The sequence below is a fragment of the Cynoglossus semilaevis genome, chromosome 8 (genome assembly GCF_000523025.1).
Source record: "Cynoglossus semilaevis isolate Cse_v1.0 chromosome 8, Cse_v1.0, whole genome shotgun sequence".
Lineage (NCBI taxonomy): Eukaryota > Metazoa > Chordata > Actinopteri > Pleuronectiformes > Cynoglossidae > Cynoglossus > Cynoglossus semilaevis.
Genome location: NC_024314.1, coordinates 14846986 through 14861710, shown reverse-complemented (window position 1 = coordinate 14861710; position 14725 = coordinate 14846986). Strand labels below are relative to the sequence as shown.

Sequence of the window (14725 nt, the reverse complement as noted above, 5' to 3'; positions counted from 1 at the left end):
GTGAAAACACTGTAGAAAGTGTTCAAACTGCTGAAAGTCTGGAACCATTTAAAAAAGACAAAACTGATCAAACTAACTCTCAAACAAACCAAATGGCCAAAAATATGAACTACATAAAAACACAGCTAAGAGACGTGCTGACAGGTTCAAGTCTAATTTAACAATCTTTAACTCGATGTAATCAAGACCTAAAACAGAGCCAACGTTTAGGTTGAAACCTCAGTTCAGCTGTTCAGATAGTGACAGTTAAAATAACTATTAATTAAAGGTAGGAGACTAGTAGTTTCCCTATTTTTGGACTTTGGTGTTGGTGATCACATGACCTTCTCACCTGGCATGTACTTGTTCTGTATGGCCTGCAGCAGCTGAGCTTCGTCCACGTGCGAGCACAGAGCGTGGGCCACGCGGTTGTTGCCCAGAGCACAGATGGCGGAGTACAGTCTGAGGGTGTGGTAGTGGAACTTCAGGATGTCTTTACGCTCAGACAACTCCAGGACGTCCATGGACCTGGAGGCAGAGACACATGGGGGACACAGAGAGGAGACAGACCACATGACCAAATTGAAATCTGCAATCACTCACTGAAGCTCCGCCCAAAAAGGTTTAAGGATTCTTCTACAAAACACAAATAAATGCCAACCATAAACACGTTATCCAGAAATGTGGAGAAATGATTGTGATTGACTGAATGATTGACAGGCATTAGACAAAAAAACAGCTGAGCAAATAATATGAAGTGATTCATGATCCATGTTTGTATGAAAGAAGGTTCCCCAGGTTCTAGCAGGTTCTTCCTCTCACCTGTTCTCCTCTGGGATGTGCAGAGACATGAACTGCAGAGGTTCATTACACTGGATCAACCAGCCATGTCTGTCATTCACTCTGGATACTGCCACCTGCAGGACAAACCAAATAAACGTAAAACAAAGAAACAAAAGAAAACATGAGAGTTCTGATTTTTGGAACGTTACTTCAACACTAATGTAAATATCTGATGCTAACTGCTGCTGAATGGACTTAAAGGAGCATTTCAACGTTTGTCCTGCTGAGTACATGTTATTAGTTGTTCCCTCCAGCTCTTTTTTTAAGGAAAGGTAAAGATGCAGACCTTCAGGAAGTGGTTTGGAACACGACTCCATAAAACCGGAGTTAAGAACTGGACGTGAAGACGAGGAGGACACTGAGGAACGACGTTCTTCCTCTCACTCCTGAACAGACCAGCTGACAGAGGCATCACATTCTGAGCGCACGCACGCACACACACACACACACACACACATACACACAGTGATGAGTGAACAGGAGCTAAAGGGTAACTCCAACATGACTAACAGTTAGCTTTTCGCGTGTCCTCTCACCTTCATTCGTCCCAGTTCAAACTGGAAGATGTTTGGACTGGTGGCTTTGGCAAAGACGGCAGGAAACAGTTTGGTGCTGGGCTCAACCTGTGGAGAGGAAAAGAAGAGTTGAGTCATTCATCACTCTGCCCAGGTCCAGCTGAGGAACGGAGGAGGAGGAGAAGGTGAAGGAGTTCCACCTGGTAGTAGGTGCTGAGCTCTTTGCCGTTAGCAGTGAAGGTCAGGAGTCCGTTTGTGGTGTCCACCAAACACCCGATCTCCAGACCGTTGTTGTTCCGTCCCTGTCCGGGGCTGCTGTTCTCTCCAGCCCACACCATGTAGCAGTTACTGCGCTTTATACTGAGTGACGACACACACACACACACATACGTCACACTGTTGGTAAAAGATCTAGTCGTTTTATGTTGATGTAGTTATTGAGAAGCAGACTCTCTCTGAGCTCAGTACCAGCTCCTGTGGAACCAACCAGTGAACAGTACCATCTTGTTTCCTCACCTCTCATGAACTTTGCCCTTCTCGTCTCCCAGGGTCACAGTGACAGTTCTGACTTTGTGCAGTTCAAATCCAGGGTCGTACTGGTGGAAGTCTGAGGTGACCCAGCCGACCCACACGCTGCTGGGCTCCTGGCCCGGGAAGATCCTCACAGAGTAGTAGTACTGATGAGAAAGAGGGCGGAGCCAAGACTGAATCACCCTGACGTTCCATCTGTGATATCATGATTCCAGAAGCTTCTACTCACGGTGGAGGCCTGAAACAGGAAGTCATAGTCGTCTCTGTCGTCCCCCATCACTTCCTCTGACAGTCGGGCAGATGTTGCGCAGCTGTTGTCAGGTTTGTTCTTCTTCAGGGTGAACCTGGTGGAGCACAGACGTGGTTTGGGTTCCACTCTGAACAGAAGTGAAAACAGGCCATGTGGGACTCACCTCTGTTTGAGCTTGGACGGTTTCTCCTGGTTATAGTCCTTGTGGTTGTTGAACTCGTCCCTCTCTGGGCCCCCGGGTCCGTTTGGTCCATGAGGGGACTTCATCAGAACCTCAAAGTCTGAGACTGTTTCAAAGTCCTCCAGTTCCTGTGAGCAGGGACAGTTAGCAGGTGGAGGAACTGTTAGAGTAAGGTAGAACTTACTTAACAGTACTCACCCTCTTGGGTGAGAAGAGTCCTCCATTCGTCCTGGTCCTGGAGTAGGACTCGGCACACTCTATAGGCATGCTGAGTCTGTAGAAGGTCAAGTCGTTGTGACTGTTCTGTGAACCAAATGACCTCTGGGTGACCTTCAGGCATGGACACAGCTCCACCGTCCCGTCAACCCTCAGCACCTGAGGAGGACAGGGGGGACTTGAGCAGATGGACATGTGTCCTACAACTGGACGCACAGATTTGTTGAGAACCTCAGAGACCTGTTGTCCCTGGCTGTCCCTGGTTGTCCTCACCTCTATGTGCTGGTGGTTTGGAGGAACTGGTACAAACTGTGGCAGCCTCTTGCTGAGCCACATGGTCACGTCCCTGTTCATGTTGACAGCAAAGGGCTCGTAGCCCTCCTGCAGCCCACAGATGGTGAAGTACTTCAAGGTGCTGACGTCTTTGCCAAAGTTCATCCTGCCCACCTGACCCACACCCAGACTGCAGACTGGGACCAAACCTGTGACCAAGGTGGAGAATCAGACAGTGTTTACTGCTCTGTCAGAGTCCATGAAGACATGTCAGCTCACAGAGACACACTGCTGCCTCTGGTGGTCAGTTTGAGTTAGTGAACTCTGGACTGGAAGGACTAGAAAATAAGACATCTGAACTGAGTGATGGACCATCAACTGCAGTGTGTCTGTGAGCTAACGTCACGACACGTCACTGTGGACTGTGGTCTGTTGTCAGTGATTTCACTCTGACCTTCTCCTGCTTCAAAGTCCTTGAAGGCCAGCTCGGAGCCTGAATCATCCAGCAGGACTTCTCCGTTCAGCGTGAACATCATTGTGTGTTCATTCAGATCCACCATGCAGCCCGCGACGTCACCCATCTGCCACGCCCGCCCAAAGTGCTCATTACCCTGGTGCCAGCGCTGGACCTGGATGAAGAGTCAGAGATGAACCTTGGAGTCTGGAAGAAGATGAGGTTCTGATCTGGGACTAAACCTTGAAACTACGTCAGCACACACTGACCTTGAACCCATCAAAGACGAAGGCCTGATCATCAGAGCCCAGCTCCTGGTCTGGGAGACATCCTGGTCTGGCCCAGCCCACTCTCATCTCTCCTGACGTCAGCACCTAGACCAGACAGAGAACAAACTTCACCCTGACTCCTGAGGCCGCAGGTCATCAGCGACAAGCCCAGGGGGTTTGGATTAGCATGAATGAATCCACATCCGTGCCCACCCCTCACCTCCAGCTCAAAGTACCACTTCCCAGAGTGGACGCTGTAGGTCTTCTCTGCCCTGAAGATGCGGAACCTCTCAGTGGACACGCCGTTGATGTCGGACTGAGCAGCTGTGGTTAAAAACACAGGATTATGAAGGAGGTCATTCTGGACTGGAGAACACAACCACCACAGTGATCTGGTACCGTGGTCCTGGTCTGGAGCCTCCAGGTTAAAGCCATATCCCAGCAGAGTCCTGACGGCCTCTCGCAGACTGTCCTTGTTGGACTTCTTTGTCCTCTCGTCCAGCAGAGTGTACGGCACCAGACGAGGGTTCCTACGGTTCTTAACGTCCTGGAAGAACAAGAACATTCAACTCACGTACTTATGACAGTGAGTCCATTAGTACAGACCAGGCTTCCTGCTACAGGCTAACGCGTTAGCATGTTAGCCATCTGTTTAAATGATCATGTTAGTATCTGCTGCGGTCCAGGGCAGTTGGAGACCAGCAGGTCCTCCATCCACCTGTTAATACACACACACACCAGTAAACAAACACACATGTGGGACAGCAGGTGTCACCTGCTGGATGCCGTAGGTCCAGCCCTGGTGGATGCGGTCCCTGGCCCACACGTTGTGTGCGTTCTCAGCCAGTTTGTCAACCATGGCCTCCTGGGTGGAGGTCAGTTTGATGTGGTTCAGGTCCAGAGGAGCAGGTTTATAACCACTGGACAACTGGTAGCTGCACAGATAAAGGTGGGGGCACAGAGAGGTCAGTGGGTGAAGACCTCCACCTCAGCAGTCGTCTGATCAAGACACTTACGTCGATGAAAGTTTCATTCTCTTCACTTTCTCCACTGCGTGTTCGTCTGCAAGACCAACGTGGCAGCCCAAGGCCAGGAGGGTCCTGTCACACACACACACACACACACGTATGTTGCATTGTCTGACTGATACACAGAGTTCTTTACAGACAAACAGGAGCTTTTGTTTTAAATTCAAATGTTTGACTTCAGGATTATCACTGGATTAAAACCAGGTCAGAGCAGATTAGTATGTCGTTATCACATTAGTACTTGAAGTATTTTACCCCTTCAAATATTTTATTGGTGGGGTAATTGTTAATCAGCCCTGACAGCGAACTATACTGTACTGAACTCTTCCATGAACATGTTCGTTTTGGACGTTGTTGAGGAAGGACAAACGTACTTGAGCGTCTCCAGCGACATCTGCAGGTTGTAGCTGCGCTCCTGTTCAGGAAGTTTAGAGAACTCCACCAGACAGGGGTGCTGTCGCTTGTTATCGTCCCGCACCTGGAAGAACATCAGGTCTTCAACACTCACGCGTGAACTTTGGAACAAAACTTTAAAAACTCAAATACTTCCTATTTTCCAGTTACTACAGTATTGTCCAGGCTGATACTCACAGCACCGAAGGTCCAGCCCAGTTCGATCTTGTTCATCACCCACAGTTCATGGATGTTTTCTGCCAGTTTCTCCCTGATCCTCTCCAGGTGAGGAGGCAACACAATCTACACACACACAAAAGAAATCCCCAATTCACAGTAATGAGTTCTATTCATCACAAAAAATACCAAGATAAAAAATTTAACTTTTTTTTTTCTTGTCCCACCACTAATTTGTAGTTGCCAAAATTAGAGTAGAACACAAAGAATGTAGCGTCTCTTCCTCCCCTGCAGGGGGAGCTATACACTCTCTCTCTCTTTACCTGGCTGGTGTCCACTGGTGTTGGGGTGAACGCAGCCTGGCTCAGGGTCACTGTTGGTCCCAGCAGGTCTCTGGCAGCGGTCTGGTCCTGACCAGCCTCCAGTTTCAGCTTCTCTCTGGGCAGAACAGCCTCACAGCAGGGGGCGTAACCCGGAGGAGGAAGGAACTTGAACTCTCCGTGTCGACCCCCCAGGAGGAAACGAACCCTGGAAACAGTCAAAGGTGGCATGGTCAGATGAAGGTGTTTGTGGGTGTGGTTGTGGTGCTGGTGTGGTGGAGCACTGACTTGACTCCAGCAGAGAAGCTGACCACAGGGAAGAAGAGGCCGTCCGAGTTGAAGTTCTCAAACATCCCCTGGACCGGCTGACCATTGATTCTGAAGGAGATGCTGGGCACGCTGAGGTCCAGGCAGCAGCTCACCACGTCCTCTGAACGCAGCAGGTGCTGATTCGGGGAGCTGACGCTACGGGCGATGCAGCCTGAAGACGTTTGACGGATGGAGACAGTGAGGACAACATTTAAAGATGGAGACTGGAACGTAACCCTCCTCCATTTACCATCAAAGCAGAACAAGAGCATGTGCTGAACTGGTCCTTTCATGTGACTCACCTGACCACAGGTGGAGTCCATCAAAGCCGTAGGAGTAAAGGTCATCACCCACCCCGTTGCCACCCCATCCTTCCCCCCCGCTTGGGTAGGGGGCGTACCCACTGGTGTTGGCCCAGCCCACTCTGAGGTGAGTGGCCTCCGCTGTGACAAACGGCAGCATCTGGTCCACGATCAGCTCGTAGTACCACTTCCTGTACTGGGCGGAGCCATCACTGACGCCCAGGAAGATGTTTGGACGCATGCTGTGGGCGGAGCCAAAGACAGGGCAGGTGTCATCTGTGGGTTCGTCTGCATTTGTGTCCTAGTGTGTATTGGTGTGTGTGTTAGGACTAGTTAGCATGTTTAACTGTGTGAGCAGGTTAGCACCTGCTAGCTTGTGTGTACCTGCTAACATGGCTGACCAGTCTTGTCTGCAGCAGCAGGTCTCGTCCCGGCAGCAGGTTGTCACAGATCAGGTTCTGGTTGGAGCGAACAGCCACGCCGTTACACACACACAGAGAACACAGAACATCCAGAACCTAAACACACACACACAGAGACACACACACAGATAGATCACACATGGTGATCCCTCATCTTCATGTCTGCAGGCAGTGAAGGTCTGAGGGACGTGTTGGACCTTGTGGTTCCGTCCGTGTTTGTCCAGCAGAGATATGATGGACTTGATGTGTCCTTCCTTGATGATGTTCAGAGCTTCAGGACTTTCCACCAGAACACAGTGAAGAACCTCTAGGATTCCTGCAACAACAACAACATCATCAACACACACACACACACACACAGTGGTGAAGAAATGAACCAATGAAAAACAAGAAGAACCAAGTCTTGGCAGAGACATCAGCACCAGACTCTGCCCTCTGTTTGACCTGAGTATCAGCACAACGTCTCAACATGACATAGGACAACAGAGTGACCCTGGTCTGACCCTCACACAGATGAATGGGTCATGGTGACCTACCAGAGGACGCCTCCAGGCGCTCCAGCCTGCTGACCAGCCAGTCCAGAGAACCAGAAAACTGAGCACAGTTCTTCCTGTTCCCTCTGATCAGAGCCGCTGAGGGGAGGACAGCGGACAGAGGACAGGGGAGAGAGGACAGGAGACAGGTCAGATAAAGGAACATATTGCTGAGTCCACATCTGGGTCCACAGGTGTCTTCTAATTGGACCATTTCTTGGGAGTCTTTCTAGGACTTTAATGATCATTTGGGCCAAACATGTATTAAACCCACCTTCAGTCATCCAGGAGTGGAACCACAGGCCGGTTATTAAATTCTTTAGTTTCATCGTCACAAACCCTCTAACATGTGGGATTCCTTTTTACTGGTGTGCTACCATTAATATTGACACATCACACATATGTGGGCGGAGTCAGTCCGGTTCTTCTGTCTTACCCAGCAGTTGGTAGAGGGAGTTGAGGATGGAGCTCCAGGACTCTCCTGCCTCCCGACCAACGGCCTCTGCAAAGTGAGCGGCGCTGCTGTAGACGTGGAGACGGTCGATGCACTCCAGCACCAGGCTGATCATGCCCTGTACACACACACACACACACCACTCTGAGGTGCGTGGCCTCCGCTGTGACAAACGGCAGCATCTGGTCCACGATCAGCTCGTAGTACCACTTCCTGTACTGGGCGGAGCCATCACTGACGCCCAGGAAGATGTTTGGACGCATGCTGTGGGCGGAGCCAAAGACAGGGCAGGTGTCATCTGTGGGTTCGTCTGCATTTGTGTCCTAGTGTGTATTGGTGTGTGTGTTAGGACTAGTTAGCATGTTTAACTGTGTGAGCAGGTTAGCACCTGCTAGCTTGTGTGTACCTGCTAACATGGCTGACCAGTCTTGTCTGCAGCAGCAGGTCTCGTCCCGGCAGCAGGTTGTCACAGATCAGGTTCTGGTTGGAGCGAACAGCCACGCCGTTACACACACACAGAGAACACAGAACATCCAGAACCTAAACACACACACACAGAGACACACACACAGATAGATCACACATGGTGATCCCTCATCTTCATGTCTGCAGGCAGTGAAGGTCTGAGGGACGTGTTGGACCTTGTGGTTCCGTCCGTGTTTGTCCAGCAGAGATATGATGGACTTGATGTGTCCTTCCTTGATGATGTTCAGAGCTTCAGGACTTTCCACCAGAACACAGTGAAGAACCTCTAGGATTCCTGCAACAACAACAACATCATCAACACACACACACACACACAGTGGTGAAGAAATGAACCAATGAAAAACAAGAAGAACCAAGTCTTGGCAGAGACATCAGCACCAGACTCTGCCCTCTGTTTGACCTGAGTATCAGCACAACGTCTCAACATGACATAGGACGACAGAGTGACCCTGGTCTGACCCTCACACAGATGAATGGGTCATGGTGACCTACCAGAGGACGCCTCCAGGCGCTCCAGCCTGCTGACCAGCCAGTCCAGAGAACCAGAAAACTGAGCACAGTTCTTCCTGTTCCCTCTGATCAGAGCCGCTGAGGGGAGGACAGCGGACAGAGGACAGGGGAGAGAGGACAGGAGACAGGTCAGATAAAGGAACATATTGCTGAGTCCACATCTGGGTCCACAGGTGTCTTCTAATTGGACCATTTCTTGGGAGTCTTTCTAGGACTTTAATGATCATTTGGGCCAAACATGTATTAAACCCACCTTCAGTCATCCAGGAGTGGAACCACAGGCCGGTTATTAAATTCTTTAGTTTCATCGTCACAAACCCTCTAACATGTGGGATTCCTTTTTACTGGTGTGATACCATTAATATTGACACATCACACGTATGTGGGCGGAGTCAGTCCGGTTCTTCTGTCTTACCCAGCAGTTGGTAGAGGGAGTTGAGGATGGAGCTCCAGGACTCTCCTGCCTCCCGACCAACGGCCTCTGCAAAGTGAGCGGCGCTGCTGTAGACGTGGAGACGGTCGATGCACTCCAGCACCAGGCTGATCATGCCCTGTACACACACACACACACATTAGAGCTGCTGAGTGTGTGTTTGTGAATTGTTCACACACCATTCAATTCAACATCTTTAAACTCTGTCCAACAGTTTAAACCACAGACCAAACCTCATGGAGAAAACCATCGATTTAAGCTCCATCCCTGAGTCTGGTCGTGGTCCTGAGCCAGACTGGAGCAGGTAGTAGACCAGGGTCTGACTGTGGTTCTGTTATCACTGAACATTACCTCCTCCTGAAAGAGGTTCTGTCGGTTCTTCAGTGCTCTCAGGCGGTTCTGCTTGTCCTCGTGTTCTAGGTGGTCCCCTGGTGGTTGGAAGTAGCCAATCAGGTCCTGCAGACTCAGGCTGACTGACTCTATGGGCAGCTCTAACGTGGAACCCGCTCCCTTTTTCCTCAGCGTGTCCAGACCCCTGGACAGGAGGGGACAGAGTTAAAGTGTCTGTGAGTGTGTGCGTGTGCATGTGTGTGTGTGTGTGCGCACATGTCAACTACCTGATGAAGAGGTTGAAGAGAAAGACGGTGCTGCGGATCACCCTGGCCGTTCGACTCTCCTCGTGCTGCGACCGTGACAGAGTCAGCCCGTCGTCCATGTGACCTTCGTGGTGCATGATGGCCTGAAACAGGAAGTGGTCAGGTAAGCCTAACAGACAGCTGCTCACACTGACCCTGTTAACCACCAGGACACAGACGTCCACACAGACGTCCAGAGAGGAAGGGACTGATTAAAGGAGCACCTTTCTTTGAACTCCGCCCATGCGGACACACTTGGCGTCGGCCGTCTGATAGGTCAGCCACAGGTAGGTGTCCACATGTTGGATGAAACACACGGAGTCTCCGTACTTGATGTCAGGGAAGCCCATCCCATCGACTTCCTTCTTCACACCAGGGTCCAACTTCTCCTGGGTTCCAGAAAAGAAAAAAAAAATAGTGAGAAAATAAAAATATATCAAAAGATACAAACAACTAATCTGTCCAGTGTCGGTCTGTGCTGCTGGATTTAACGTTGGACAGACTGCCAGTACTGCTGGTACTAGTAGTACTGGGAGACAGGTATTTGCTGAGGTGGTACCAGGTGTATTTCCTGTCTACGTCTCCTGGGTCTAACTCCATCTGAGGGCTTGTTGGTCCAGTACCTTGGAGGACCTGAAGCAGAAGGCTGTGGACTTGATGTCTGCCTTCTCCTTGTCCATTAGCTGCAGACACTTGTCTTCAATCAGACTCAGATATTTCCCGGTGGTCACATGTCTCAGTCGGAAAGGTTGACCCCAGCGGATGTGGCTCCCGCTCCAGCTGCAGGTAAAACCATTTAAATGTCTTTTTAGTAATCTGTGTAAAAATCAGTGTTGACATCTAGTGGTAACACTGCACAGTACAACTAACACAGGACTTTGTTTCTTCAACAGCACGTCAGTCAACATGACACTGTACTCACACCACCCTCAGAGTCTCCAGTCTCCACAGGGACCGGGCGTGACTGGACACAGCTCCTCCCTCATAGTGAACTGCCCTGAGGTTCAAAAACAAAAAACAGAAAATGTAAAAAAAAATAAAAAATAAAGAAATAATAAAACAAACTTGGTGTCAGAGAAAAACAATCTGCAGTTCTGTTCAGTTATTCTGTTATTTGGTTTGTCAGCAGTGAGCCACTTCCAGGCCTGTAGGTGGAGCTAAGAACTGATCCATGTCCCGCTTTTACTCTTTCATTGTTTCATAGCCGTCTAGTCCTGTAAACTGGGTCAGAACGTTTTCACCAGGAAGTGAAGAAAACATTTAGACTGGTTAGCTGTTAGCAGTGAGTCTACGTAGCGTTTTATCAGCATGTTAGCAACATAGCAAATGAACTCTGTGCTGGCGCTGAGTGCATATTAACAACAATAGTGATGCGTGATTGTGATTGGCAGTAGCATGTTAGCAGCATGTTCCCACCATGCTAGTGGTGAGTAAGAAAGTCACATTCTATCAATGCTAGGCTAACACTGCTAAAGCTAAGCCCACGATAAGAATTTTGTAACAGTTTTATTCTTTGACGTGACATCATCCCTTCAGGCATAATTTAAAAAGAACCGATGATGTCAGACAGATTTATTTATTTTGTTCTCATAATGACCTCCTCTGCTCGTCTCCGTGTTCCCCAGACGGAACGGTCAGACACTCGTCCATGTGACCGTGAAGTAGACGTAGGACGTCGCCCCCTATCAGGAAACCTGTAGAAAAAGACAAGTTGAACATCGTGTTTTGTGTGTAAGATTTACAGAAATTCATTTTAACATCCAGAGCATCATTCTGGACCTTGTGCAACTTCACTCCCAGAACAGATGGGGGCGACGCTCCACAGAGTCTGCTGGAAGGCCGCGTCCACATGTAGGCTGCCGTTACCATAGGACAGATGCTACAGGAACACAGACCTGACAGGTGAGTGATGAGCTTACACACACACACACACACACACACACACACACAGCGTGCTGGTACTCACCAGATATCTCTCTGATGAGATGCTGACCAGGATGAGATCATCTCCGACCCTGACCTTCTCTCCCTCTGAACGCTGCTTTGATGCTGGGTGGATGGTCCACCAGCACGCCTCGCCTACACACACACACACACACACACACACACTCGGTGAACCATCTCCACAGCAGAGTTCACAGAGAGAACCAGTGATGTCACTGTCTGTGACGGCGTCTACCTGTGGTGTCTTCCTGCAGTCCAACGTCAAAGGCTAGTTTGTCAGTGGAGGACCGTGAGGTGGACAGACAGCAGAGGTACTGGACAGAGGACACACAGTTGGACCAGAACATACTCCATGATTTTACCCACAATTCCCAGGAGGACAAAGTTGTGCTCAGGTTAAATCAGACTTTAATCATTCTCCTTCAGACACTAGAGGGCGCACATGTGCTTTCTGACTGACGTTGGTAATTAACGGAAATCACTTTAAACACAATGCTAACGCTGGGCTGCGTGTGTGTGTGTGTGTGTTGACCAACCATTCCACTGTAGGAGTGTCTCAGGAGGACAGCATGTCCATACAGTAAGGTTCTATGACCTCCACCCTGGGCCGTCTGAGGGACAGAGAGAGGGCGAGGGAGGGGGAGCGGAGAAGAGAGAGCGAGAGAGGGAGAGAGACATTAAAAAGACATGTCGTCCCTGAAGGGAGAGACAACAGCAAAAGAGACACTTAAAAAACACTGTAGACTGAAAAAACAGGAAAACAGAGACAGAAAGGAAGTGAGTGTGGGGAGTGTGGGGGGGGGTCATTGTTGATACCATTAGTATTCACAACGAGCAGCTCCATGTTTGGAATCTCTGCTGCTGGAGAATCTTCTGTTTGTTTAATGACCTGTCGTTCCTGTTGGTACTGACATCAGCACAGAACCATCAGGGACATTTCAAACAGGTTCCTAATTTCCACACGTCTGGTTCTGGACCAGACGTGTGGAACGACCTGAGAGGGTTCATAATTAATTAATAATTATTTAAAAAATCTAACTTCCGCCATAAAAGTTTTCTAATCCAATAGAGTCTGTACCAGGAGTGTTGTAGCTAACGTTAGCTCTGACTGACGAAAACAGTTACTGCCACCTAGAGGATGAAGTGTGTGCATCAGTGTTACCAGAGTGACAGAATTTAGGGAACATTAAATACGGAACTTTTGTCAAATTCTTTTGAAGAATTGAAAGCTTTAACGCCCCAGCTCTTGTTAGGAACAAGTGTCCATGTCCAGACAGGACTCATCAGGACCTGGAACCAGACTCTGAGGTGACCTGTGCTGACTGTACAGAACGACAGACACTGACAAACTCTGCTGACGCTGCTCATGCTCATGACTTTAAATGTCAACACAAGAGACGAAAAAACAAAAACCCAAACAGAATCAGACAGACAGAGGGTGGAGGCACCTACCCAGATCTCCACATCTACATGCTGTGTGGAGGTGAGAGAGGAGGAGAGACAGAGAGAGGAGGAGAAAGACAGGAGGAGGAACACAGGAAGTGAGACAGAGAGAGGAGGAAGACAGGAGGAGAGACAGAGAGAGGAGGAGAAAAGAGGGGAAAGAGAGTGGCCATGGTCAGTTCACTGACGAAACATCCAAAATAATAACTTAAAATTAGGTTAAAATAACAAACAGTTTCAATCCAACAGCTGGAACTGTTGGATGAGGATGTTATGAAGCGTCATTTAGAAAAACATGGCTCAGTGACAGATAGCTTAGTTACAGAGTTACATTTGTGTAAGTTGGACTGTTTTTAAGAGTCATAAAATGTTGCTGCAGTGATGACATCAGCAGAAGTGAGGGACCATGGGAAATGAGAAGCAGCTCAGGATGAAGCTTAAGGAAGCAGATCTGGTGATTAGGTGTTTGTGATGTACGTGCGTGTGCGTGTGTGTGTGTGTGTGTGTGCGCTCTCTCACCCCATCAGCCTTGTCCTCAGTGTTGGCCAGCATCTCCTGCAGAGCCCGTACTGACAGAGACTGCTCCAGGACGAAGGTACAGATGGAAAGATCTGGAGGAACATTCTGGAACAAACACACTTCACTGATTGGTACATTTAAAGATTTTTATTTACATTTTTGGACAAACTTTAGCACAAACATCCCCTTCAGTGATATTTAACTAGCTTTTTGATTTTAGCCTGTAGGAACTACAGTGCACATGGCTCCCACTAGTGGCATATTATTATTATTATTATTATATGTATATACTGTGTGTGTGTATATATATATATATATTTAGATAGATAGATAGACAGATAGATAGATAGATAGATGTACTAATATTATAAGCAATGAAAACTCTTTTTTGTAAACTGTCTTGGCTGAACAATGTTGGTCTGAGCCTGGAGGAACAATGTCCTAGTGGTTCTGGAATGACTTTACATTAGTTCTAAACCCAAACAGGAAGTGACTTAGTTCTGTCGTCATCGCTGTACCTTAGAGTTAGAGATGGACTCAAGGAAACAGAGTCTGTTTCCAAATCCTTCAGCAGCCAAACACAGTTTCTGTTGTTCCTTCTGGATGGTAGTTGAGCACTGAAGAACCACCTCATCATCCTGAAGACCGAGAGAGAGAGAGAGAGAGAGAGAGAGAAGCACCATCAGATCAGTAGTAGGTCCATCTTAATGCATAACTTACCAAAAACACCGTGTCACATTAAATCACATAGAAAAAAACCCAGTGATTTCAGCTCACAGCCAACATCAATTCCATACAGTAAAAGAGAGATTGTGCAACAGCAAAAGACTGCAGAATAACAAAAGGGGCAATCAAACAAAGCCACAACAAAGCATAAAATACAGTATAAAATAAAGCTGTCTATTAACACACACACAAGGTATGTGTTCATGAGCAAAGCTATGAATTCCAGCCTTCTATGGAGAGAGAGAGAAAGAGAGAGAGAGAGAGAGACCATGCAGAGGCAGAATCATCCCACATGTCCCTGGTGTTAGAGCTGCTGAAGCCTCACCTCACGTTTCTCACAGAGGTTTTTCTAAAATAAATCCCTGCCTTCACTCTTAGCAGATTTTTGTCTTTGTCTCTTTCTGTCCCTGCTGTTTATCTCCCAGTACCATGTACGTTAATGTTTCCTGGTCCGACTGACTCCACTGTGAACCTGAGGTCGTGTTTTATTTGGTCTTATTTTCACATGAGCCACAGTGAAACCTGAATATGTTTTTACTCTGATGTGAGTGAAGCCTGAGCCTCTGTGCTGTCAGCTTCC

At 48.5% G+C, this 14725-nt stretch overlaps 1 protein-coding gene across 1 annotated transcript in view; it reads right to left on the bottom strand.

Moving 5' to 3' along the window:
* The window catches only part of ryr2a (ryanodine receptor 2a (cardiac)), a 54243-nt gene that overhangs the window by 32863 nt on the left and 6655 nt on the right, over window positions 1–14725 (bottom strand). Inside the window, exons 3-40 of the mRNA XM_025057408.1 lie at window positions 13938–14057; window positions 13420–13524; window positions 12910–12930; window positions 11994–12068; window positions 11693–11771; window positions 11480–11592; window positions 11293–11392; window positions 11111–11207; window positions 10436–10510; window positions 10137–10293; window positions 9738–9902; window positions 9496–9617; window positions 9230–9413; window positions 8861–8996; window positions 8428–8523; window positions 8091–8209; window positions 7856–7989; window positions 6041–6282; window positions 5718–5910; window positions 5433–5637; window positions 5131–5235; window positions 4914–5017; window positions 4528–4611; window positions 4287–4446; window positions 3911–4058; window positions 3732–3835; window positions 3512–3616; window positions 3243–3417; window positions 2789–2997; window positions 2498–2674; window positions 2282–2427; window positions 2098–2212; window positions 1854–2014; window positions 1538–1697; window positions 1359–1445; window positions 1109–1240; window positions 802–896; window positions 332–507 (exon numbers count right to left, since the gene is read on the bottom strand). Coding sequence (XP_024913176.1) covers window positions 332–507; window positions 802–896; window positions 1109–1240; window positions 1359–1445; window positions 1538–1697; window positions 1854–2014; window positions 2098–2212; window positions 2282–2427; window positions 2498–2674; window positions 2789–2997; window positions 3243–3417; window positions 3512–3616; window positions 3732–3835; window positions 3911–4058; window positions 4287–4446; window positions 4528–4611; window positions 4914–5017; window positions 5131–5235; window positions 5433–5637; window positions 5718–5910; window positions 6041–6282; window positions 7856–7989; window positions 8091–8209; window positions 8428–8523; window positions 8861–8996; window positions 9230–9413; window positions 9496–9617; window positions 9738–9902; window positions 10137–10293; window positions 10436–10510; window positions 11111–11207; window positions 11293–11392; window positions 11480–11592; window positions 11693–11771; window positions 11994–12068; window positions 12910–12930; window positions 13420–13524; window positions 13938–14057 — 4981 coding nt within the window. The remainder of the gene's footprint in view (window positions 1–331; window positions 508–801; window positions 897–1108; window positions 1241–1358; window positions 1446–1537; window positions 1698–1853; window positions 2015–2097; window positions 2213–2281; window positions 2428–2497; window positions 2675–2788; window positions 2998–3242; window positions 3418–3511; window positions 3617–3731; window positions 3836–3910; window positions 4059–4286; window positions 4447–4527; window positions 4612–4913; window positions 5018–5130; window positions 5236–5432; window positions 5638–5717; window positions 5911–6040; window positions 6283–7855; window positions 7990–8090; window positions 8210–8427; window positions 8524–8860; window positions 8997–9229; window positions 9414–9495; window positions 9618–9737; window positions 9903–10136; window positions 10294–10435; window positions 10511–11110; window positions 11208–11292; window positions 11393–11479; window positions 11593–11692; window positions 11772–11993; window positions 12069–12909; window positions 12931–13419; window positions 13525–13937; window positions 14058–14725) is intronic.